General features: G+C 42.1%; 1 protein-coding gene across 6 annotated transcripts in view; it reads right to left on the bottom strand.

Annotated features, from left to right (window-relative positions):
• Nucleotides 1–23,948, bottom strand: part of CFAP61 (cilia and flagella associated protein 61) — a 270,399-nt gene that overhangs the window by 94,660 nt on the left and 151,791 nt on the right. For 5 of the 6 annotated variants that reach the window (XM_041732553.1, XM_041732555.1, XM_041732558.1 and 2 more), the window contains 3 exons: nt 22,252–22,379; nt 6,874–6,972; nt 687–855 (listed from right to left, as the gene is read on the bottom strand). In XM_041732553.1, coding sequence (XP_041588487.1) covers nt 687–855; nt 6,874–6,972; nt 22,252–22,379 — 396 coding nt within the window. The remainder of the gene's footprint in view (nt 1–686; nt 856–6,873; nt 6,973–22,251; nt 22,380–23,948) is intronic. The other variant, XM_041732556.1, reaches the window with a different exon arrangement.

Raw genomic sequence — 23,948 nt, 5'->3', positions numbered from 1 at the left:
GCTGAAGGCAGGTGCTTCACTGACTGAGCCACTCAGGTGTCCCAGTATATCTCCTTTAATTAAAGAAATGCCCTATTTTTGTGAACCACATGAAATACTAATGTGTGTTGCAAAGTACAAGTATTAAAATTTGCTTCCCTAAGACATTGGACAGCTTCTGTTGTTTCCACAATGCTTTCCTCAAATGTGGTTTTAGAATTTAATACAAATGGAAAGCATGGTCACTGGGTAATCAATCAGTAACATTTCCTAGTTTTATAACTGAGAGACAAAATAAAATAAGGGTTGACAGAAGGTGCACATGTTTGAAATACTTTTGCATGAGCCCGTCACCACCGCCAAATGTTAGCCTCTTGAGGCATAAATTAATTTACCACAAATGCATGCCGGGTTGTGTCTGGATTCTGCTCTGCTGAGCAGTAAGTGTTAGACTTTTGGACAACAGCTTAAAGAATGACATTTCTCCAACTTGCTGTGATTTTTACCCTTGAGCAGAATGTTTTTCTTGGAATGGATTTCCAGGAAAGGTTTTGGACATAATTCTGGTCATGTGTGCAGTCCTTGTGGGTGCTTTTATGAATAGAGTGGCAGCTGTCCCGGTGGGAAGGCTTGCTCTCACCCCCTATAACATGTGCCCCAGTAAACACATTAACTATTAATCACTGAGATCTTGTGTGTGGCCTCACCTGGTACTGCTGCCCGGTGCAGAGGATGAGGTGATCGTAGAGCACAATTTCCTCTTTGGAGACCACCACGTGCTTGGCTGCTCGGTCTATGGCAGTCATTCTACCAACCACCACATTGACCCAGGAGCACAGTGACATCGAGGCATAATCTTTATCATTAAAACAGTGGCTGCAGAGAGAAAAGCTCCATCAGTGACATTTGAGCAGCTGACAGTGGGCATTAATTAGACATCTGGTGAGCTAGTGCAAGGCCCCTAGTGGGCCAAGTCTGTGCTCTTGCTGTGAGTTTACCAGGACCTCGGCTAGATTCTGGGGTATTTTTCGTTATGAGACACGTAGTCACAGATTGACATCGTCCCATTAAAGCTAAATCGCTGCACCTGGCATAGGCCGGTCTACACAGGGAGGGCACATGCTCGCAATGCATCTGTGTCTCTGAAATCATTAATATATATACTCTTTCTTCTGCTTCTATTTCATGGTGGGGGTATACTTATTTTAACTGCCGGATTGTCATGTGAACCACAGACTCAAATGGAATAAGGAAGAAGAAAGTGACATTGCTGAGGGTTCCCAAAGGCAGGGGTCAAGGTCCTGAATATTGAGAACCCTTCATATTTGCTAGTGTTCTTTCAAAAAATGACTCATTCTTAGAATTAGCATATGGATTCAGGCCAAAACACCTATACATTTTTAGAGAAGATGTCAATTAGGGAATTACGTTTGCAGCGAGGGTAGTCCCTAGAGACTTTTGGGATTCACTCTGTGGGGCAAAGGTGATTTATGTCCAACTGATATTTCTGCAAACAGTGCATCCAGGGCGCTCAGGTTTTCTTCTCTGGGTTCCATTTGAGTTTGAGCTTTCTAATGTGAGAAAAGTGGGGTTTTGGTGGCTTTGGGTTTGGAGAGTTTTATGAGGGTGGTTTCTAGAATTTTCTGAAAGGTCTGATCTCATGTACATGACCCTTTTTGATCCTGTTCTGAAGACCCAGAGCGTAGGGTGGCAGAACAATATGTGCTTATTTTTTTAAAATTTATTTATTTGGGAGAGAAAGTGAGAGAGGGAGGGGCAGAGAGAGAGGGAGAGAGAGACTCTCAAGCAGACTTCACTCTGAGCATGGAGCCTAACATGGGGCTCAATCTCAGGACCCTGAGATCATGACCTGAATTAGATGCTTAGCTGACTGAACCACCCGGGCACCTCAACACTTAAATCTAAATTTAAATCTAGGCTTTGCTATGCCATGGTCTGTGTCCCTGATTTGTCACCAATGAGACTGCAACCTGGGACTGCATGCCCTTTAAATACTTCAGTTTCTTGACCTCTCAACATGAGGTAACTGCCCTCCTCATATGCCTTGATCATCGTATATCGTACATCGATTCATCGTACAACATGAAAATGTAAAGATGCTGTTTTGTCAAGTGCGATGCATATGTGAAGGGTATTATTCTAAATAATATTAATGATGCATAATCCTGTTTATGCTCCTTGGAGGCAAACAGGAATATGAAGTGGTAATGGGAGGACATTTTTTCTTTTTGATCCACACGAGCCTGCTCTCACCACACAAAAATAATTCTTGTAATGGATGCACATTAGACCCCGTTATAAGGGCCTGTAAAGGGGGCTCTGGGTTTTATATCTCTTCACGAAACAACACTTAAAAACAAGAAAATTTCTTTTTTATAAGAAAAGAAAATCAGGGACTGGCCTGTCACCAGAATATAATAGCAGGATGCAATTCTCTTTCGAAAAACCATTTTGGTAGCTCGACAGGAAAACAGGAAACTTTGCCGATTTCACACATTCATGAGAGGCCCACAAAGGACTGTCCTTATTTGCTACATGGTCTCTTCATAATAGGAATGGTACTGTCAGTCATCCAAGGTGAGGCAAAATTAAATATAGTTAGTGTACAGGGATTAGTCTTATGAGGGTTTGCTCAAAGATAAAAGTTCTCAGGGGAAATTTGGGGAAGGCTAAGACAGTTTTATTTTTAATGACAGCAGGACAGTAATGCTGACAATGTGAGAATGTATATTGCAGAGTTAAAACCTGAAGCTCCATCCAGTGGAACTGGCACTAGGAACAGTGGTTTTCTAGGAACCTTCGGAAGCACTATTTCTCTTGTTACCAAGTGCATTACGTCTGTTACTATATTTGAATGACATCTGTCAGTTTTTTGTTTTGTTTTGTTTTACATCTGTCAGTTTAAAGTATCACCGTGTAAGTGGTCACTGTCCATTCTGGGTCTTCTTTAATTTACCCATCAGGTAGGTGAAATTAGACACTGGAGGGATGCGTGGGCGGCTCAATGGTTGAGCATCCGCCTTCGGCTCAGGGCGTGATCTTGGGGTCCTGGAATCGAGTTCCACATCGGGCTCCCTACAAAGAGCCTGCTTCTCCCTCTGCCTGTGTCTCTGCCTCTCTCTGTGTTTTCATGAATAAATAAATAAAATCTTTTAAAATTTTTTTTTAAGATTTTATTTATTTATTCTTGAGAGATAGAAGGAGAGACAGAGCCAGAGACACAGGCAGAGGGAGAAGCAGGCTCCACGCACCGGGAGCCCGACATGGGACTCGATCCCGGGTCTCCAGGATCGCGCCCTGGGCCAAAGGCAGGCGCCAAACTGCTGCACCACCCAGGGATCCCAAAATCTTTTAAAATTTTTTTAAAAAGAAATTAGACATTGGAGACTGTTGATGATATTTTTCCAGAATTATTTCTTAAGCAGAGTTAATGAGCATTGGGATTCTAACATGGCAGGGGCTATCTCATGGCTTGATGACAAGAGAAATATCCCCACTTAAGTTCTCTGGAAGAGAGACAAAGAACCAAAGAAGGAACATCAATAAAACTTCATGCTTCTCAAGTGAGCTTGACCCTGACTCAAAAATAGGGTGAAAGTTTGTCTTCATAGAACATTCTGGAGACAGGTAATAAGGAGGAGAAAAAAGCAGAAATGCAGGACAGGGAAATTTCTGGAAGGGGACTTATAAACAGAGTGGCCAGCCTGCCCCCACACCCAAGGGTAAGAAGATTTAGGCCAAGACTCTAGGTGCAAAATGACAAGTAAACTCCACGGTAGCGATTACAAGTAGGGTAGAGACATGCATTTCATGAAACCAGAACCCTTCAGAACTGGAAAGAACCTTAGAGGTTTTCATAAAGGATTTATTGTGACACTCCAAAGAAGGAGCATCACAACTAACATTCGTTATTCAGGGTTGAATGTCCAATTAGTCGATTTCTCCTGCTTCCTGTTTCTCCTCTGCTCCCACTGCCTTCCTTTCTGCTGTATCCCGGCATGTCATTAGCACCTCTATAAGATGCTGGACTCAGGTTGGTAGGGGAGCAAGGGGAAGATAAAAAATGCTTGTTCAAAAATTAGTAACAACAATAATCAAAACACTGGTTAAGGCAAAGTTCAAAATTTGTATTTAGAATGAGGAATTTATATTGTTAAATTTATGGATGTCAATGCATTAGTTATTTTTAAACTCCATGACCAGAGATAATTTCCTTGATGGAAAAGGAGGACCATTTGAAAGGCAACATCCTGTTTACATTTCATTTTGTAGTTTTTTTTTTTTTTAATTTTATTTATTTACTTATGATAGTCACAGAGAGAGAGAGAGAGAGAGAGGCAGAGACATAGGCAGAGGGAGAAGCAGGCTCCATGCACCGGGAGCCCGACGTGGGATTCGATCCCGGGTCTCCAGGATCGCGCCCTGGGCCAAAGGCAGGCGCCAAACCGCTGCGCCACCCAGGGATCCCTCATTTTGTAGTTTTTAAGAATTATGATAACACGCGGTCACCCACACAGAGGCATCTGGCTGTGTTATTCAGTCCTTGTCTATGTTCTGATTGAGAGGACTTTTGCAGGTACTTTTGGATGCAACTTTCATCTGTTTGACATTATTTATCGAGCACCTGCTATGTGTCATGCACTGCCCCAGATGCTGGAGACATGCTGATGAACAAGACAAAAACAAACAAACAACCCTGCCCTTAAAGAGTTTACAGTATGCAGAATATAAAGAATAAACATAATTTTAAAGGGCAAATTTTATAATATTTAGAAAAATTTCTGTAGCAAGAAAAAAAAAACAGATCAGAGGAAGGAGAACTGGAGTGTGTGGGAGTGTGGAAAGTCAACATTTAAGCAAAGACTCCAAGGGGGAGACCTGCCCGCTGTGTTTCAGGAACATCATGGAGGCTATGATGGCTAGAGTGGAGAGAACCAGGGTAACAATGGTAAAAGACAAAGTCAAAGAAGTAAGTAGACAGGGATGGATTTTAGGTTGGAGCATTCTAGAAACTCCTATGAGGATGGAAATGTTCTGTTGCTGTGCTGTCTGATATGGCAGCTCCTGGACAAATGTAGCTGTCTAAGCACTTGAAATATGGCTAACCTAATTGAGGAGCCAAATTTTTAATTTCATTTAACTTTATTGAGGTTAAATTAAAATAGCTCCATGTAACTAGTAGCCACCATACTGGACAGTGCAGTTCGAGGCCGTTCAGTAATTTGACATGATCTGATTTACATTACGTGGCATTGCTCTGGCTATTGTATTGAGAATGTGAGGGGCAAGGACTGAAGTAGGGCCACCAGGTGACTCTCAACCTAGCCACACACAGATCCCATGCAAATTCACACCAGCAGAAAGTCATTTGCTAGCTGTTCTCTCCAGTAGCATACCTAGCATGGGGACTGACAGAAACCTTTGTCAAGCTGACTAGATTGTTCTCATGAGGTGTTAATCAATAAGACCAACATTTCCTGGGAATCCTGTAATTTGGAAGACAGGCAATGATGGAAGGAGACGTGCACGTGTTGATCCTTTACCCTTTGTCAGAACTTGCTGTTACAGCAATATTAACCATAAATAAATAAATAAATAAATACTCCAGCAAGGTTGGCTTATCATACACTTTCCACAGTCAAAAAATCCAAAGCTCAGAGAAATGCAATCCCCTTTGGATTAGGGGCATCCACCTGAATCCGCGTCCATCTGGCTCAAAACCCATAACTTTTTAACTGTCCTGATGATGTCCTTCAAGACAAATAAAAGTTCATAGTATGATAAAAGTATTAGGTCAACGTGAGCTGACAAAGGTTCTGCTGGCAAGGAAGCTGCCATTTTTCTCACTGTTTGAAGATCTCTTCATCCTGGATTCTAAAATGAACACCCTAAGAGGGAACAATTTCCTTCTCCCCCGTTGGAAAAATTGGGACATTGTTTCTAGAGGCAGGGAGCCTAATATGCCCATGCTTTGCTACAGGAAATGAAAATTAATGCAAGCTGTGTGATAATGAAATGGCATTTTCTAGAACAAATGTTGACAAATAGTGACTCTACTGGGATGCAAACAATGAAGCTTGCCCAGACCAGCAAGAAGGTCATAGCATGATCAGTCCCACATGACAAAGGGCGGGGGGGGGGGGGGCGGGGGGGGCGGGTAGGGGTGTGAAACCCACACCCCAGTGAAGTGCCCATCTTTATCTCCCAACTCTGAACCTTCAGGGAGTCACCTGGTCTAATGCAAATATAGTCACCAAGCTTCCCTGCACTGTAATGTCACTCAGAAGCCAAGTGCAGGAGGTAGCTGTGTCAGTAGGCTCCATCCCAGTTGTTTGGAAGAAGGCAGACATGAGCCCATGAATAAAAAATGGCAGCCCAACTCTCCATTCCCTCATTAGCAGGTTTGTGCTCGTATGTTTTAAGTGAGTTTGAACTACAGGAGAAAAGCCTGCCACCCTTCTTTTTCCAGTCTGAAATGTGCTACAGCTGACCCTTGAATAACACAGCTGTGAACTGCACCCACTTACACACGAATTTTTTTCTCCATAAATACAGTACAGTATTATTATTATTATTTATCTTCCTTGTGATTTTAACTTTTTTTCTCTAACTTACTTTAAGAATACAGTATATATTACATGTAACATACAAAATAATATTAATCGATTGTTTATGTTATCGGTAAGGCTTCTGGTCAACAGGATATTACTGACTAAGACTTTGGGAGTGAAAAGTTACATGCAGATTTTGGACTGCATGGGGGGCAGCGCCCCTATAACTCCTGTATTTTTCAAGAGTCAACTGTATTTAGCATAAAATGCACACAAATGAGGACATTTAGGCCCCAGAATGAAAAAGCAATGGAATTCTTACTCGCTCGCTAAAAACTTCCTTTGTTCTGTGCCCAGAAGGTTTTTTCCAGGGAGTCCATGGGTTGAAATCAGGGTGAGATTACTAAACTTCAGGTGAGGGCTAAGGAGAGAGAAGAGAACACATGAAAAGGGAGGTAAAGCTCAACTTAGTGAAAGTTCATTATAATTCCATTTAACCTTATTTCACGTGTCATCCAATTGTTGAACTTTTCTTTTCAGCAACTTTTTTTGCACAAACCTTCCAACCGAACCGACCACTTCAGGGAAAGAAGGAGGATGGCCCTGGAGCAGCTAACTGCAGAAAATTTCAGAAGCTACAACAGACTGTTATGCCAGGCACTATTTCATTTTTTTAAAAAGTTGCTTCTCAGAGTAAAACACAATACAACCCAACATCAGGAGAAAGGAGAAAAACTGAATGTAAATTAATGCAGAGTTTGAATTTCAGACTACTCCTAAGAAGCTGCTGGAATCACAACCACTAAGGCTAACACTTTCTGAGTGCTTACCATCAAGTGCTTTGTGCGTCCCTCATTGGGTCCTTGAAGCAGCAGTACCACTAGGCCAGTAAAAATATCCCTATTTATTATGTGGAACTGAGGCAAAGTGATCTGCCCAAGACTATACAGCAGGGGAGTCTGGAGGCAGGGCATGAACCAGGCTATCTGGCTCCAGTGTCCACTCACCTAACCTCTGTCTCTACGGCCTTGTAGACACCAAACTGTTGACAAGGATCCAAAAATCATCTAATCCCCATCAGTCAACATTAATTTTATTATTTTCATACATATCTGATACATATGTGTGTGTATATATATATATATATGTATGTATGTATATATTATATGGTGCACTTGCACTTACTACAAAAATATATATTATTTTCAAATATATCTAATCTCTCTCTCTCTCTCTCTCTCTCTCTCTATATATATATATATATATATATATATATATATATATCAATTACTCAAATCAGAGTATCACCTAGGAGAAAATTCAAAACTGCTTTATATTTGCATCAGACTTTCCAGGGCTCAAAGCATGTTCATAGGCATTATCATAGAGATTAATCTTCAAGGCAGTTTGTGCCAGGGTCAGGGGGCAGGTTGCTATTATGTGCATTTCATACAGAGGAAAATCAACGAAACACCAGGTAAGTTGTTCATGGTCCCAGAGCTCACGGGCAGCAGGACCAGAAGTGAGAGCCACATGTCTTCCAACCCCCAGCAGTGTCCTCTGAGTCCTGTGAGTGATGTTAGGTGGCACACCCGGAGCACGAAAGCAGAGGCTGCTGGAAAACTGGTGTGCTCAAGACTTGCTCCGTGTTTCCCCTTACATATTAAAATACTACTGCTGCAAATTTTCCCTCCAGCTAAAGTCAGCAAAATTTTATGGGTGAGTTGATCTTTTCATAGGATGGTGAGAAAGATATTTCTCTCTAAAATCTCTTCTTAGTTCACACCTCCCCTTAAACCAACCAGATGCCACAAAAGAAACCTTTACCAGGTTCAAGAACACCTGCCCTGCTTTTCCATGAGGAAATTGGAAATTTTCCAAATGTGGAAATGCTATCAATTTACTGACAATCTGATAAGTAGCACTAAAAGCAGGAGACTTTTGGTAACAGCATGGGCCAGCAATGTAATACTCAACTGCACCTGACATTTAAAAATAGCTAAATATTATGAAAGGTTGTGCTCTAACGTCTCGAAGGATGCATGTCATTTAAGAATGGATATTCTTATTTGATACTAAGAAAACCAAGCACATCTTATCCTCTAATAATCAGAATAAAAATTTTTGAATGTGTTCAAATAACATAAAGGTCACAATTAACCCCAGCTACTTAGGGCTGCTGGTCTGCAAATGCACACTGATGACAGGTCACTAATCTAGTTCCATTTAACGGAAAATGCAAATAATAATACATGCTTATACTCACATGAAGTTAAAATTTATTTTGGCTTTGGTGCCTGTGTGATGGGAATGTGGTTTATGTTGTACTAATAATACCATTATATACTGGCCGTTTTTATAGCTCTATGTGAACAGGCGGCTTAGTAATTATCCAGCTATATCTTTTACTACAAAAACAATCCCTTTGGCACTGAATAATTTGAATGATCTAACAACATGGATCAAATGACTTCTAAATTGCCAAATTGCCACACTGTAATGTCCTGAATTATGCAATTGTGCAATTAAAGACTTCAAAAGATTTTGAGTACAGTACATTTTCTAGATTTTTATCTATAAGGGGACCAGCTTCCCATTTCTTTTCTTCAGCCTTAGCCAAATTCCTTTTGCATTCTTCACTTTGGCTGCTCTGGCCCTTTATCCAGTCTTCAAGGCCATGAATTTAAATTTTCTTTTTTTTTTTTTACTTTAAATTTTCTTGTTCTCCCTCTGATCTCCTTTCCTCATTCTCAAGTGAGTACGTCTCACACATCAAAAAGAAGACAGAGACTAGCCACCAGGCATCCCCACCCCGTTTCCCTTCTTGTTACCTCCAGTAATATCTACAAGAGTGTTCTTCCATTCCCTCTAATTCAGAAGACAGGTTCTCTGATGTAAATGGAGGAAACGGGGACAGCCGGAGCCATGAAGGAGACCCTGGCTAAAAGCTGCAGCCATAGAACCTATGGTCTGGGACAACATTCTCCTAAGGTTCTCTTCTATGGTTGCTTTTTGTACCAGTTCTTCCTCCTTTGCCCATCTTTCCCTGTTCACAAGCTCCCCAGTCTTTGTGCCAGTAACCTGGGCCATGCTCTCTACTGCCATGACTTCCTCTTGCATATTTGCACTATAACTTCCCTCTGAACTTGACACCCAATTTCCAAATGCCTACAGGTCCTAACAGGTCTGCTTCACAGGCATCCCAAACTCCTTATGTGTCTACACAAAGGTCTTTGGAGCCCTATTCCATTGCTGCTTTATCTCCATGAAAGGCATGACCAACTAACCACGTCTCTAGTTAGAAATCTGAGAGTCAACTTCAGACTGCTACCCTCTTTCTCACTTCCCACATTTGGTCACCATGTCATCACTTTTACCTGGTCCACATGTCTTGAATGTGCCACACCGACATTCCCAGGACACATAGCCTTAGCTCACCTTCTTGCCTACCAAAATAGTCGCAGGTGAGTTTCTCTGGCACAAGTCTCTCTCTCTTCTGCCCATCTTCCACATAGTCATTGGAAACCTCTTTTCAAATTAAATCAAATCTCAATCATCCCTGGTTTTAAGTTTCCCTGTTTGCTCACCATTTTGATAGCAGCAAAGCAGAGTGGCTAAGGCCATGGGCCCAAGAGTCAGATTGCCTCAGTTGGACCCCAGGCTGCAGGACTTTCTAGCTTCTTGACCTTGGGAAAGTGGCAACTTACTTAACCTCTCTGCAGCTCAGTTTCCTAGTCTGTAAAATGGTAATAAAAGAACCTAATGCCTTACAGGGGTGCTGTATCTGTAAAAATGTTTAGAATATCACCTGCTACATCTAACGTTTGCAATAAATTACAATTTTAATTAAAATAATTTAAAACATCAAATCCAAATTCATGAGCATAGTATGTAAGGCCTTCATACCAGGGCCTAACCTTACCTCATTAACCATCTTGCTAACCAGTCAAAATTCCCTTTCATGACTCTTTCATGCCTTTATATGAATGTGTCCATGTTTTCCTCCAACCCTGTATTTTTTTAGTTCATTTTTAATCTGATTCAGAAATATCTATATAGGGCAGCCCTGGTGGTGCAGTGGTTTAGCGCCACCTGCAGCCCAGGGCGTGATCCTGGAGACCCTGGATCGAGTCCCACGTCAGGCTCTCTGCATGGAGCCTGCTTCTCCCTCTGCCTGCGTCTCTGCCTCTCTCTCTCTCTCTCTCTGCATCTCTATGAATAAATAAATAAAATCTTAAAAAAAAGAAATATCTAAATATTTAGTTTCTTAAGTTTATAACTATCTAAGAATATTGTTCCAAAATAATAAAGTTTGTAATGTACAATTTTAGTAGGTTTGGCTCTTCCGAAGATGAAATATGAAGACCAAATGTTTAAGGCTTTTAATGCGATGACCAATGAATATTTTAAAAGTTCCTGCAAATAGAACAGTGAGTCACTCACTCACTGTAATCCAAGGGTACGTCTTGGATTTGGGTATGACGTCAACAAAATGGCAGGAACAGCAGGACCACAGAAAAAACACGGTTCTCAGATCTAATGGTGTTGGCTTCATATACATAAACAATATCTAACATTATTGTGAACCCTCTGCTCCAAAATCAAAGGTCATGGTGTCGTGGAAAAAAAGAAAAAAGTTCAAGTTAAGTGCTCAAGCCAATGAAACATTAAACAAGTGCACCTGCATTTTTGCAGCAGATAATTCCAGTGGGGATTTTATGTTGCTGTGGATACAAGGGGAAGAACAGCTCAAAGATACTTGTAAAGCAGGGAGGGATTAGAGTATCTAGGGAAATGAGTAAAAGGTATTGCGTTTCATTCCATGCTTCAGGAGGACAGCTACAAAATTAGGTCTAAACATCCTTATCCTTCAAATAAAGAGGGTCACATTGCCAATTTATTGTGAACATGATAAAAGAAACATAAAACTTTTCATGTTGCTTACCCTTCTGGGCAATAGAAAGCTGTCAGCCTGCCAAGTGAATGTTTATTATTTTTATTTGTAATTTTTTTCTTGGCATTTTTTTTCTTTTGGCATAGCAAGGGCAACCAAAGCCAATGATTTAATTAACTGCTTTCATTAATGCTTTTATTTGAGTAAATAATGTAGAGAGAAAATATCCCACATCAATCTAAATGTTACCATTTAATTTACTAAAATCTTTGTTTTCTGAATTGTTCAAAACAACGACAAAAATATTTGCCAAATTACAGTAAATCCTAGCTCAAGACAGGTATTTAACCTAACTGCTTATTTAAGTGGTCAAAGAATAACTCCAATCTACTTCAGTCTTAATAATATCACCAATGTCACAAAATTAATGATGAAATGCTATAGATGGAACTTAAAAGTTGGGAGTTATGTAAACTTCCAATACCGAGAGAAAAGTATACGGCAGAACAAGTCAAAATATTTATGGTAAGTTTTTAAGAGAATCTACCAGTTTTTCCCTGAAAAATGTTTTAACTTTCTTCAGCAACATCATTTTGTTTAGATCACAAAAGAGATTTTTTTTGACAATGTCCTTGGCTACTTCATTTTTGTTGTGTTGGTAAAAACCCAAGTGCATCCATGGCCACACCTAGCAGTCTGTAATGGCACACTCGGACCTCCAGGGGGAGACCAAAGAAAGAGAGACCCAATGAGGGTGGGGTCAAGGATTCTGAGCACTTCTAAAAGTGAGTAGTGTTTATAGGGTGAGGAAGAAGTTTAACGTTATCTCCCTAACGCTTTTTCTCTCTTCTCTTAGGTGCCATCTTTCATGGCTCCCCTGTTCATGGAAGCCCCAGTAGGAACCAGCATGGGGTCCAGAGAAAAGGACGAAGGAGCAAGTCTTATACCTGCCTGAGTCCAGGCTTGTGTCCTAGGACAACGGATCTAGAATCAACATTGAACCCAGCAATAAGGTCTGGGTGCCTGCCTGGAGTAACATAGGTGCTCTGGAGATTCTCCAGGGACCCATAAGGGGAAATGGATGGTCCCAGGGTAAGGGACTAGGGAGAAGGTCTGGGGACTAGAGGATCTCAGATGAATAGCTTGTGTATCTCTGCATAAAAGTAAACCATAAATCCTTACTGAAAAAATGAAAATGAATGCAATATTTGAATTGGTCATTGAATGAATAAGAATAAAATTTGGAAGTCCGGGCAGAACAAATGAAATTGAATTTTGCTTTATAATTTATGGGAAATGATTATATATATGAAGTAAAAATGTTCTACATTTATACTTTGAATATATTTTTTATATACGTGGGGCACATACAAGATGTAATCCCAAGACAGAAGTCAGAAAAGAGCAGCTGAAAAGCCTCTGTACACAAGAGATGGTGAAATATAAGATGCTGATCACTTCCCTAAGACTGGAATGAAGCATTGTGGGGATTCAAAAGTGAGTGAGATCACTTCTGGAAGTGTGGGGGTGGGGATGAGGATGGGTTTTATGTTTGGGGCAAATGCTGGTGGTTACATACACCATATGGGCAGGTTTCCTCATGCTTGTCAGATATATCCTCTTGGACCTTTATTCTTGATGGTAATAGTTTATGCATGAAGTGTATTAAATGCTTTCTACTAGGTCCAATTTAGCATGTAAATACAATGATATGGGGTAATAACTTCAGCTATGTCATTTTTAATAATAAGTTAATCATTATGCCTGGTAAGCTCTGAAGTAATGATATGACCTAGAAGTTTAGGATTTGTTGAGAATTAGAACATGTGGTTTGGAAAACAAGCTCATAAAAGCTCAAAAAAATTACAAAGGGCAATTACAGGGGGAAGTAGGTTTCCTTATAGATAAGACTACCAATTTTGAGGAAACGTCTACAAAAATGGTTACAATACCCAGGTGCATGTCTGAATTATGTGGGGAGTCTTAAAAATACATATTCCTGGGACCCATGCCACCCTGGATATTAAGCCACAGCAATAAGGGCCCAGAAAACCCTCTTTATAACTACCACCTCCAACTCCACTCCTACCTCCATGCCCACTAGTTGAGTCTGGAATTTTCATAATCTGTTGCTTATAGAAAAAGTTACTCAACATTAACCTCATGTCTAGGAACCTGATCACAACATTTTTCTCCATCACAAGTTCTCAAAACACAAGGAAATTCAAGGCAGCTTTTTTTTTTTTTTTTTTTTTTTTTAACCCAAGTGCCTTACTATGCTGGTATATTGGGAAGATTCTGGTTATTCCTTTTGAAAGAAATCATCTTCAGGGAACTCCAGTTAGAGATTAACATGGTCTCCAGAGGCCACGTGCCTAGTAGCTGGCCTTGCCTGATCTAGGTCTCACACAGTGGCTCCAAGTGCTCCAGTTCTCCAAAGGGGATGGCTATGGCTACCTAGCACCTCTACACAAGGACCATTCCCAGATTTCCAGGCTTCTCCTCCAGATTTCTACCTAACATCAAATGGTGTAAGAGAAGTACGTATGATACCTCCTTAATCCCTCAGAGTGCTTGTAGCTACTTCTATTTGCTTGTACTGGGTCCACAGAATTCAACTGAGGGTTGATATAGGGAAGCAAAAAAGTGACTAGGGGATTCAGAGCTGAGGCAGGGTCAGGGGAGTGTGACTTAGAATGTATGGTGTCCTTTGTCTTTGGGGAATGAGGCTGAATATGAGAAAGGTGGGGACAGTAGGATGGAGATAGATAGTATCAACTAGTGCCATGGCAGTCCAAGTAACTCCCTGGAGGACTTGGTTAAACAGAGATCTCTAGGCCTCACTCTTCAGGTTTCTGATACAGTAGGTCTGGGGTGGGACCTGAGAATTTCTATTTTTAACAAGTTCCCAAATGATGTCCATGCTGGTGGTCCATTTTGAGAACCTGTGTTCTAGGCAGAGAAAAATGAGAGGCTCCCAGGAGTTTTTGGGTACTTAAGAAAAGTGGGTAGAGTTTAATATAAGTTTCAATGAAGGAAATACATGATCCCATTAAATATCTAAGACATATGAGTAAAGACTGAAATTTTTGTCTCAGCCTTGTTTTTTTTGATGTAGTACAACTCCTGGATTTGGGGTGGAGGGTGCACTCAGAGACCCCCAAGACTTACATGATAAACTTAAGGTCAGTGGCAAAATAAAGGACCCAAAATAGATCCAGATTAAGGTTTGCAAAGCATCCAAGTATCATGAAAGGGCCTAAGAAACATCCATTGGCAGCCCATAAAGCAGTGAAGGTTAGTGGGAGCCAGAGATGTAGCCCCTGTGACCATGAGTCTTGGGTGCCTTGGGGATTTATCTATCCCAGAGTCTGGGTAGGCAGCTAAATGAGCTGGGCACAACTCCAGTTTTCTTCATAGTTAAGCAGCTTTGCAAAGTAGTGACAATACAGTGTTGGTCGGTTTTTTTGGCCTTCCTGATGTTAAACCACAGGTGGTGGCCATTTTAACTGAACTTCAAGAGGAGGTCTTTGCCAGACTGGGAACTCTTGCAAGGAGCAGACACATACACAGGCAGGAAACACCTGTGATCCATCCCTAATCCTCAGAGAAGAAAGCATCTTCCATATTAAGGCTCTACCTCCCCAGTCTCTTCCCTCCTATGAGAGACAATGTGAGGCAACCATAGGGGAACCCGATATGCAGATTTAATTAGTGGGGTGATGTCAGTCTAATATGTTTTCAGGATGAGGCTTTTTCACATGCTTTGTATGTATTACCTCATTCAACCCTCGTGCCATTGAGGAGGAGAGATTCTGGGTTCTCTCCCCATCGTACAGGTGAGGATAGTAAGGTTCACAGATGTGGGAGGATTTTCCTGGGCCCCATCAGTCATGACAGAACACTGACTCTCTCCACCACAACCTAACTTAGTGGTTCTTGGACCCATTACCTCCATCTCCGAGGGTTGTGAAAACACAGATCCCTACCCCCTTCACCCACCCATTTCTGATTCAATTCTCACAGGGTGGCACCTGAGTATCCGCATCTCCAGTAGGTGCCCAGTGATGCAGATGCACTGTTCCACAGACCACAATTTGAAAACTATTGCTCTAACTTTACCTCTGTCCCAAAGTAAAAAGAAAGTATTTGCCAAGATGGTTCCCCCCCAAGGCTGTCTTTTTTTCCAGCAAAGGTTTCTGGTAAAGCTGAACTGGGTCCTCTTCAGAGCTACAAGAATGCCTGGGAAAAGAGGTGGCCATGAAATCCTCTCGCCATAGCCTTTTCATCTAGCCTCACTTTTTCTCTGCCTCCGTATCTGCGCACATGCTTTGCTAAAAAACAATGGAATATTAAGAAAGAACAAACTGAAGAGCCTAACCCACATCACCTGCAAAAGGCTCTCCCACCCCAAAGCCTTCCTGCTCCTCTCTGCCTGGGGGCATCCTCTGACCAGGGGAGATGGAGGGACAGGCTGGATAAACAGCCAAGGGTGACCATGCCACCAGAAGGACGGTAACTGGTGGGTAAATACAGCATCTCCCTCGGGTGAAGAGGGGCCACTCTCTCGTGCCCCTTCCAGGGCCTAGAATGGGGTTAAGTCTCAGCTGCCCACAGCAACCTCCTGACCGATGCTTTTTGTTTTTGTTTTTTTGTTTTTACTTCTCTTTCCCACCCCACACCCTGCGGTCTCGGGGAATTTCCTGGGATCACTCCCAAATAAACTGCTTGCACCCAAGTTCTTCGTTTTCAGCTTTTGAAGGAAGGCAACCCACAACAGGTGCCGACATCATCATTTGAAAATGATCTGATAGCAGAGGGTGGAGAGTGGGTGAGTCTGTTACTCAGTTTGCATATGTGGTTTGTACTTTGATTGTGAAGAATGCATTCCCTACTTATCCCCAAAGAATCACACATACAAAAAACCCACACGAAAAATGACAGTAAACTTGTCCCAAGAAAGGTCTAATACCGCTCAAAGAGTCTTGCTTTTCTTTTGTTCTGGGATCTCTAAAGTGGGTAGTAGGAGAGAAGTTATCCTGAGATGAGCAGGAATGGGTCATTTCAGTAAATGAATATTTTTTTCATTTAACATTAGTTACACTTAAATCTTGGAATCAGATTAGGAAACACAATTGTGATCAGCAACATCAGGGCGTCTCAGTCATTATTTTCTGGTGGCAGAAAGCCAGGTCCTTCTGCCTGGGAAGGCTGGACCTCTGAGCCTGACACAGAGCTGTCCCCGCTCGCCACCCCCACCGCCCACCCCTGCCAGCAGACAGGCCTCTGTGTGGGCCCCCCCACCCAACAGGCCCACTGTGAGGCCAACATAACAATAGGCAAGAGCGACCTGCCCGCGTTAAGCTCTGCCTGCTGCCCAGGCAAAGCGGAGGCAGCACCTTGTGCACCACAGGCCTGGCCACCACGCGGCGTGTGCCCTGGTATCAAAAGGACAGTCGAGGAGAGCACATGTCCCTCCATTCATGGGGCTGAGACCAACAGGAGGGAACAATGACGATCCCCAACCTGTTCACTGGGGTTTACCTCTGAGATCAGCAAGTAAGCACTAACTATTTAATTAGTCACCTAATTAGTGATGGGCCACGCTGAAGGTTTCAGATGTCCTCAGACAAATGGAGAGATAAAAAGTCTAATTAAGCTGCCAGCACTGGGCTGGAGGCTGCCAGACCCACAGCTGCGCCGGATATGTGGCCCCATCACAGGACTTCTAGTCATCCGGCCACCTTGGCGGGTTGACGAATGTGCCCTCCTCGGTCTGAGCTATTCTCAGGCCCCCAAACACACCTAACCAGATGAGGGGTTAATGTTTAGGTAGAAAACCAGAGATTTCATCCCTTGGTGAGACTATTTGGTTGGTATTGTTGAGAAAACTCTCCGCCTGCCTGTGGTGGGAGTGGAAGAAAAGGTGAACCCTGGCCTTGGCGCTTGCCTGTGCTTTTTGTGAATCCAAGTCTGTTTCTCTGGGCACGCGAAGGGTCATCAGGACGCCACCCGGGGCTGCTTTCGATCACCGTCACCCCAGGATGCCACCGCAGGCCCCTCAAGAGATTCCTTACCTCAAAATTTAATTAGGAAGGATTTTAAAATAATGGATTAAAAGGCACTGCTCCATAATTAGGAGTAAATAACACAACGCACAGAAGCAGAGAGACACACAAGCTGCAACAGAATAAACCCATAACTGTTTTAGATCAGTAAGTCAATGCCCAAGAGGAAGCAAAGAAGCTGTCCTGTATAGTTCTTGGGGCTCAGGGAGGAGGGAACCACCTGGGACACTGTGTGGGGCAGGGCCTGAGGCTCTGCATTGCTGGCGAGCTCCTCGGTGCTGGGGGTACTGCTGGGGCTTCACAGCCCATACTGGGAGGAAAAAGGATGCAAAACACTAAGATGAGTTCACAGACTTGGCTCCTGCTTTTCTTTTTTTTTTCTTTTCCTTTCTTTTCTTTTCTTTTCTTTTCTTTTTTTTCTTTTTTTAGAGAGAGCATTGTGAGTAGGGGAGGGGCAAAGGGAGAGGAGAGAGAAGATCATAAGCAGGCTCCGCACCCAGCATGGAGCCCAAAGCATGGCTCGATTTCATGACCCTGAGATCATGACCTGAGCAGAAATCTTCCCCTTCTCTTGCCATAGCATTTCTCTATTTCTCTTTAAAAAATGATTTTGGAGTACTTTAGTGGAAAGCCTGAAGTACTCAAAGCATGACATTTGGGGAGTTCAGCAGAGCTGGACTTGGTCGGTGGAGTGGCTGGTGAAAATATGACTTCCCAAAGCTTTGTGGGAAAGGGCCTCCTGCTTTCTGAAAAGAGCTTTCAGATTTCATTGCAAAGCTGTTCTTTGGGAAACAGTATTTCCTTGACAGATGATCAATGCTCACCTCCAGATCTGGCTATGGATCCCAGAAGAGGAAGTTCCCTCTAGGCCTCAGATGCAATTGGTGGAGTTCCTAGGGTGACAGTACCTTGAGGCTGGCAGGATCATGGGGTCCCTGCCATGACCCTCTCAGCACAGTGAGAGGGACAGGTCACAGTACGGGTTGGCAGCAGAGGGGACTGATGGCTGATGCCAGGTTCTTTCTGCTTTTTCCCACGATTGGAATTATAGACAAGTCCTACCACTAGAAGTACTGAGAAGGATAATGTATATGAAATATTTATATTGTCCAAGACAAGATCTTTCAGTCCCACAGAACTGGGTGAGCTGAATGAACCCAACCTATCTATCATGAGAACCATAATTTAAAAATAGCTCAGGTCCATGATGTAAATGTCTTGGGATGCTGAAGAACCTAGATGACACACAAAAATATTTATCGGGTTAATGTGATGTCTTAAGGGCTGTTTTCCCCTCCGACTCACTGCCCTCTGCACCATAGGATGAGCAGGGGTTTCCTCCTCTTCTCACCCTACCCCAAGAAAGCTCCCCTGGCCCTGACCCCACACCTGCTATTAGTTCCCTGCTCAGCTTCTGGCAATCACCATGGAGGCCCATGCCCTGGCAGGAAAGGTAATGGGGAAAGGCTAGGGGACACATGTGGCCAGAGCCCCCACTGGCCATAGGGTGGGGGTATGGGGCCTGAACACATTCCCTCCTTTGCTCTTCTCAGAGTTTCTTGGACACAGCACTCTCTAAAGACAAATATTCCCCTGGGTGGTGGGGGATAGATTATCTGAGCCTGACCCTGCATTACCCTGCACCTCCATCAGCCAGTCAGCAGCCTTAGGAGGGTTAATGAAGATTGCAAGACGCTCTGAGAGCAGGCCTGCAGCTCTTTTGGCCAGCACTGGAGAACCGAATAGGACTGGGAGGACAGGAGCACCCCAAGGGATGCTGGTATGTGTCCCTAGGAAAACAGCTGTCATACGTCACTGGGAACTACAGGGCCCAGGAGACCTTGCCCTAGGAAGGAGAAGATGCAGGGTGACCCACAGGTCTGACAACCAAAGACAGGAAGGTGTGTCTTTGCAGATGCAACTGGATGGGTAACAGCTAAGGACCAGATAGAATGTTGTACTAAAAGAAAAAAAATCTAAACATCACCCTCACTTCCCCCCATCATGTGGAGCTTTGTCCTACTGTATTAGTTGATGACTTAGGGCAAATCCCTTCAGCTCCCCCAGTAGCACCTTAGCACTTGAGGAAAGGACATGACAAGGGAAGAGAATTTATACAAGGACTGCTTTTGCTGTCCTTTGAAGAGGACAAATGCTTTGTAATTTTTTTGCATGTATATAATATGAAGATAAAGAATTGTCTGTTCTGTCACCAGATGACAGGATTATGAGATTTTCTGGAAAAAAGAGGTTGCTGTACTGGGCCTCAAATGGGCTTTCCATGAACTACAGTGCCCCAGCTGAGTCGATAGTGCAGTGCAGAAACATCAGGAGGGCAATTTCTCTAAATCTTGCCTCCAAAATGTGGTTTTAATCCTCGCTGGGGACCAATGATTGGGGATCATTTCCATTTCATTTCGGGTCAAATCATTTATAATATCTAGTTCAAATGGCAGTCAAGCTGGTAAAGTAAAATATGCAGTAGGTTACTATGGTGATTGCTAATTTAAAATAATTAGGGAAAATAATGAGAAAAACTATTTCCTCTGTGAAAGGTTCAAGATCCGTAAACTGATACTGGTTTATTTTTAGTGTCTGTAATCTCTATAATGATGACAGAGACCTAGGAGTGCTTTGAAATGCTTTAAAAAGAGGTCTGATTGAGGAATTTAATCAACCAAGAACTTATATCTACATTTATACTTGTGTTTATTAAATCTAAGTTGATTCCACAAAAAGAAAATTCTAAGTATATATCTTAATGTAATGATTTACAAAAGACATAATGACTATGTAGGTACCTACATACTGAATGAAGATTTCAGACCTGTTTCTTTTCTTTTTTTTTTTTCAGACCGGTTTCTAACAACTTCTTGACTACTCTTATATCACAAGGCCATACCAATAATTCATCATTCAGACATGACTTGCTGTTTGGAGTCTTAGAGAAGAGACCCCTGAGAAAGAGGAGAGGCCTCTAACTGTAGTGTGGTGTATACTTGAAAATGGATATTCCCGTATGCTTCTCATTATTTCTTCTTTGTGGTCAAAGATTGCTATAGACTGACCATAATATTTAAAGTATGTGAGCTTTGTTGCTAATTTCAGTAATGACATGAAACTTATTTCTGATTAACAAGGGGTATGTTCTAGATAATTGAACAAATTGGCTGGAAAGTAAAAAAAAAAAAATCTATCTGGTTAATGTGATGTCAAATTAGCAAAGTAACTCTTCAGGATTAGCTTGTCTCCTTATCAACCAGGGACAAACACCTGTTAGGGGTCATTTCCTCCATCCCTTTCCTTGTCTAACCCCTCACAAGGCCTCATGGCTTGGGATGGTAACTTTGCTGGATTCTAGAGGAGTTGGTGCAGGGAGGGATGCTTTTTCCTGTTTTTTCCCATCTTCCACTTATCTCTTTACACCTAAAATTTTGAACAGGAGCTAAAATTTCTCATATGATCCTTAGAAAAAGATTTAGGAAAAACTGGACTCTTGTTTCAGGAGTCTGTGGGTCTTTAAAGCCAGAGTCTTCTAAGACATCCTTGAGACTTAAAAAATAATAACAATAAACAAGGAAACCAAGCCTGAAAGAAGTGAGGTGACATATCTAGGGTTCAGCATGAGGCGGCGGTGATACCAAGCCATGAACCCAAGTTCTTGAACAATAACTCAGGGATCTTCCTTGTCAGAGAGGGGCTGAATTCAGTGAGCAGATGGAGAGCTGCACAGGGGAAGCTGAGAACCCTCGGGAATCCCCTATCAGGAAAATGGGCTCTGAAAGGAAACCTGTTTAGTGCTGTGAGGGTAACAGCAGCGCTGAAGATGCACAGATCTCAGTCTTCCCAGTGGGGTTTCCCTCTGTTCTCTGGCACCCAAAATGCAGGAGTTGGAAGAAAGGTCCTGGCCCCTCTGCCATTTCTGAAAGCCTATTTGTGATATGAAATGTCAAAAGTGGTTCCCAACCCTGCCTGATTATATGGAGCATCTGCTAAAGTACAGATTCTCAGAGCTGTCCGCAGAGTTTCTGATTCTGTAAGTCTGGTGCTAGGGCTGGGAACCTACATCTTTAACAAATGTTCTAGGGGATTCTTCTGATTTCAGCTAATAAGGAAAACACTAAATAGATTGGGATTGGCAAACTTCTGGAAAGGCTCAGAGTGTACAAATTTTAGGCACTACAGGCTAAATAGCCTCTGTCACACCCTCTCGAATCTGCCATTTTATCAAGAAAACAGGCAACATAGAAATAAATGACTGTAACTGTGTTCCAATAAAGCTTTATTTACAAATGCAGGTAGAAAGCCACATTTGACCCATAGTCTAGAGTTTGCAAACCCTTGGTCTAGAATATTTCACTGATTCATTAATCCACCTAGACAAGGTGTGTGGGGTAACAAAAAAGCTCAGGTCTTTTCTTTCAAAAAGCCATCTCATTAAAATCTTTTAAAAAATGGGGACACCTGGGTGGCTCAGAGGTTGAGCATCTGCTTTCAGCTCAGGGCATGATCCCAGAGTTCCGGAATCAAGTCCCACACTGGGCTCTTTGCGTGGAGCCTGCTTCTCCCTCTGCCTGCGTCTCTGCCTCTCTCTCTGTCTCTCTCTCTCTCTCTCTGCCTGTCATAAATGAATAAATAAAATCTTAAAAAAAATTTTTTTAAAAAGCCATCTCAGGTGTAAATGAGCGAGAAGGGCCCCTTTAAAAACAAAGAAATAAATAAAGTAGAACAAACTCACCAAAATACCAATGTCTCTAGGAAGGAAATTCCAACACTGGATGCACCAACCACAACAATCTTGGCATTGACAGTTATTTTAGGTTCCAATGTCAGTTTTCTGTTTGTATGGTTCAAGGCATAACTTAACTGGAAGAAAAGATACAAAGAGAAAGAGACTTGAGGGAAATGTAACTGAGTCTAGGCTCCCAGACTGAATTAAGTAGAGTTATTTAACCAGGACATTATCCCAGGAAATCAGACTGAACAGTGCCCATGTACAGTCATGGTAACATTAATTGGAAAGGCATTTTTAAGACATTAGGGTAAAAATATGAGAATATACCTAATACTTGGTCTGGTTCACACCAAAACTCTTGGTTTACATCATTTTTGCCTTATTGCTGATAGATGTTTCCTATAGAACTGAGGGACTTCATGATTAGAAACCATAAGATAAAAATCATCCCACAAGAAGACAGACAAGTTGCTCCTTGAGATCTGGAGTTTCATGAAAGGTTCTTCTGTCCAAGATTACCTTGAAAACTTGAACAATTAGATTGCAATTGTTGGGTAATTTAGGGCAAGTATTAACTCTTTCCATTCTGCATCCCTCACACTACTTAACATAGTGCCTTGTGCATAGGTGTTCAGTAATATTCACAGAAAAACCAACCTTAGTTGAATGACAAAAACATGTTGGATGAAAAGGGTTACTTAACCTTGCACATGATCTGAGGTCAGGAAGGACTCTTAAAAGCAGAGAAAGTAACTGGTGATCATTTTAATGTCCATGGTTGAAAAACTTGCCTGAGTTGATTTGTTTGATTCACTTCCCTTCAGAAGATTCAGTGGAAGCAGTAAATGTACAAGGTTTTACAAAGCAATGGTGGGGTATTCTTGAAAGAATGTTAGATTGTGTCAGAAGACCATGGTTCTGTCTTTAATTCACTGATTCAACACACATTTTTATTTGTTGCTTACTCTGTGTCTGCAAGAACTGCAGCTGACTTCTCAGAAACAATGGAGGCCAGAAGGCAGTGAAATGATATCCACACCAATGTACCCTACTCTGTTAAATTCTCATTACATTAGCATTAATTCATCCCACAGGTCAGAGATCTTCAAATTCCAATAGACCAAATCTATTTTCCATTTTTCTTAAAACTTGCATTACAAGGAGTTTGGGAAACCAGTGGGCTAATGGCAAAGTCCTATGTAAAGCACCTTCTGGTGCTTGAGGTAGCATGAGTATGGCCACATGCTTTACCATTTACAAGGAAACATGTGACATTTAGAGGATTTATCTGCTAAATTTATCCTCTTCTCTCTAGCTCTATCTAGCCTAGCAATATGGAAGTAGAAACAGTCTTGACCCAAATAATGTAATGTCTGGGGATTTTAGTTTCTCCATAATTAATGCTACTGATGCCTCTCAGCATGTTCCCACCTTTAATGAGGCACACCATGGATTTTGGAAGAGACTGAGCTTACCTCCATCTTTAAGAGGGGAATCTGAGTGACATAAACCAAGTTGAATAATCCCATCTTCCTTGCTCAACAACTGGCCCAGGATAGACACATGACCTGTGTTGGCCTAATCAGAGTGAAGCCCAGGACTTTTTTTCCCCCCTAAATTTTTATTTAAATTCTAGTTGACATACAGAGCAATGTTGGTGTCTGGAAGAGAATTTGGTGATTCTCACTTACATATAACAC

The sequence above is a fragment of the Vulpes lagopus genome, chromosome 18 (genome assembly GCF_018345385.1).
Source record: "Vulpes lagopus strain Blue_001 chromosome 18, ASM1834538v1, whole genome shotgun sequence".
Lineage (NCBI taxonomy): Eukaryota > Metazoa > Chordata > Mammalia > Carnivora > Canidae > Vulpes > Vulpes lagopus.
Note: the sequence above shows the minus strand (reverse complement) of the source record. Positions and strands in the feature narration are given on the sequence as shown.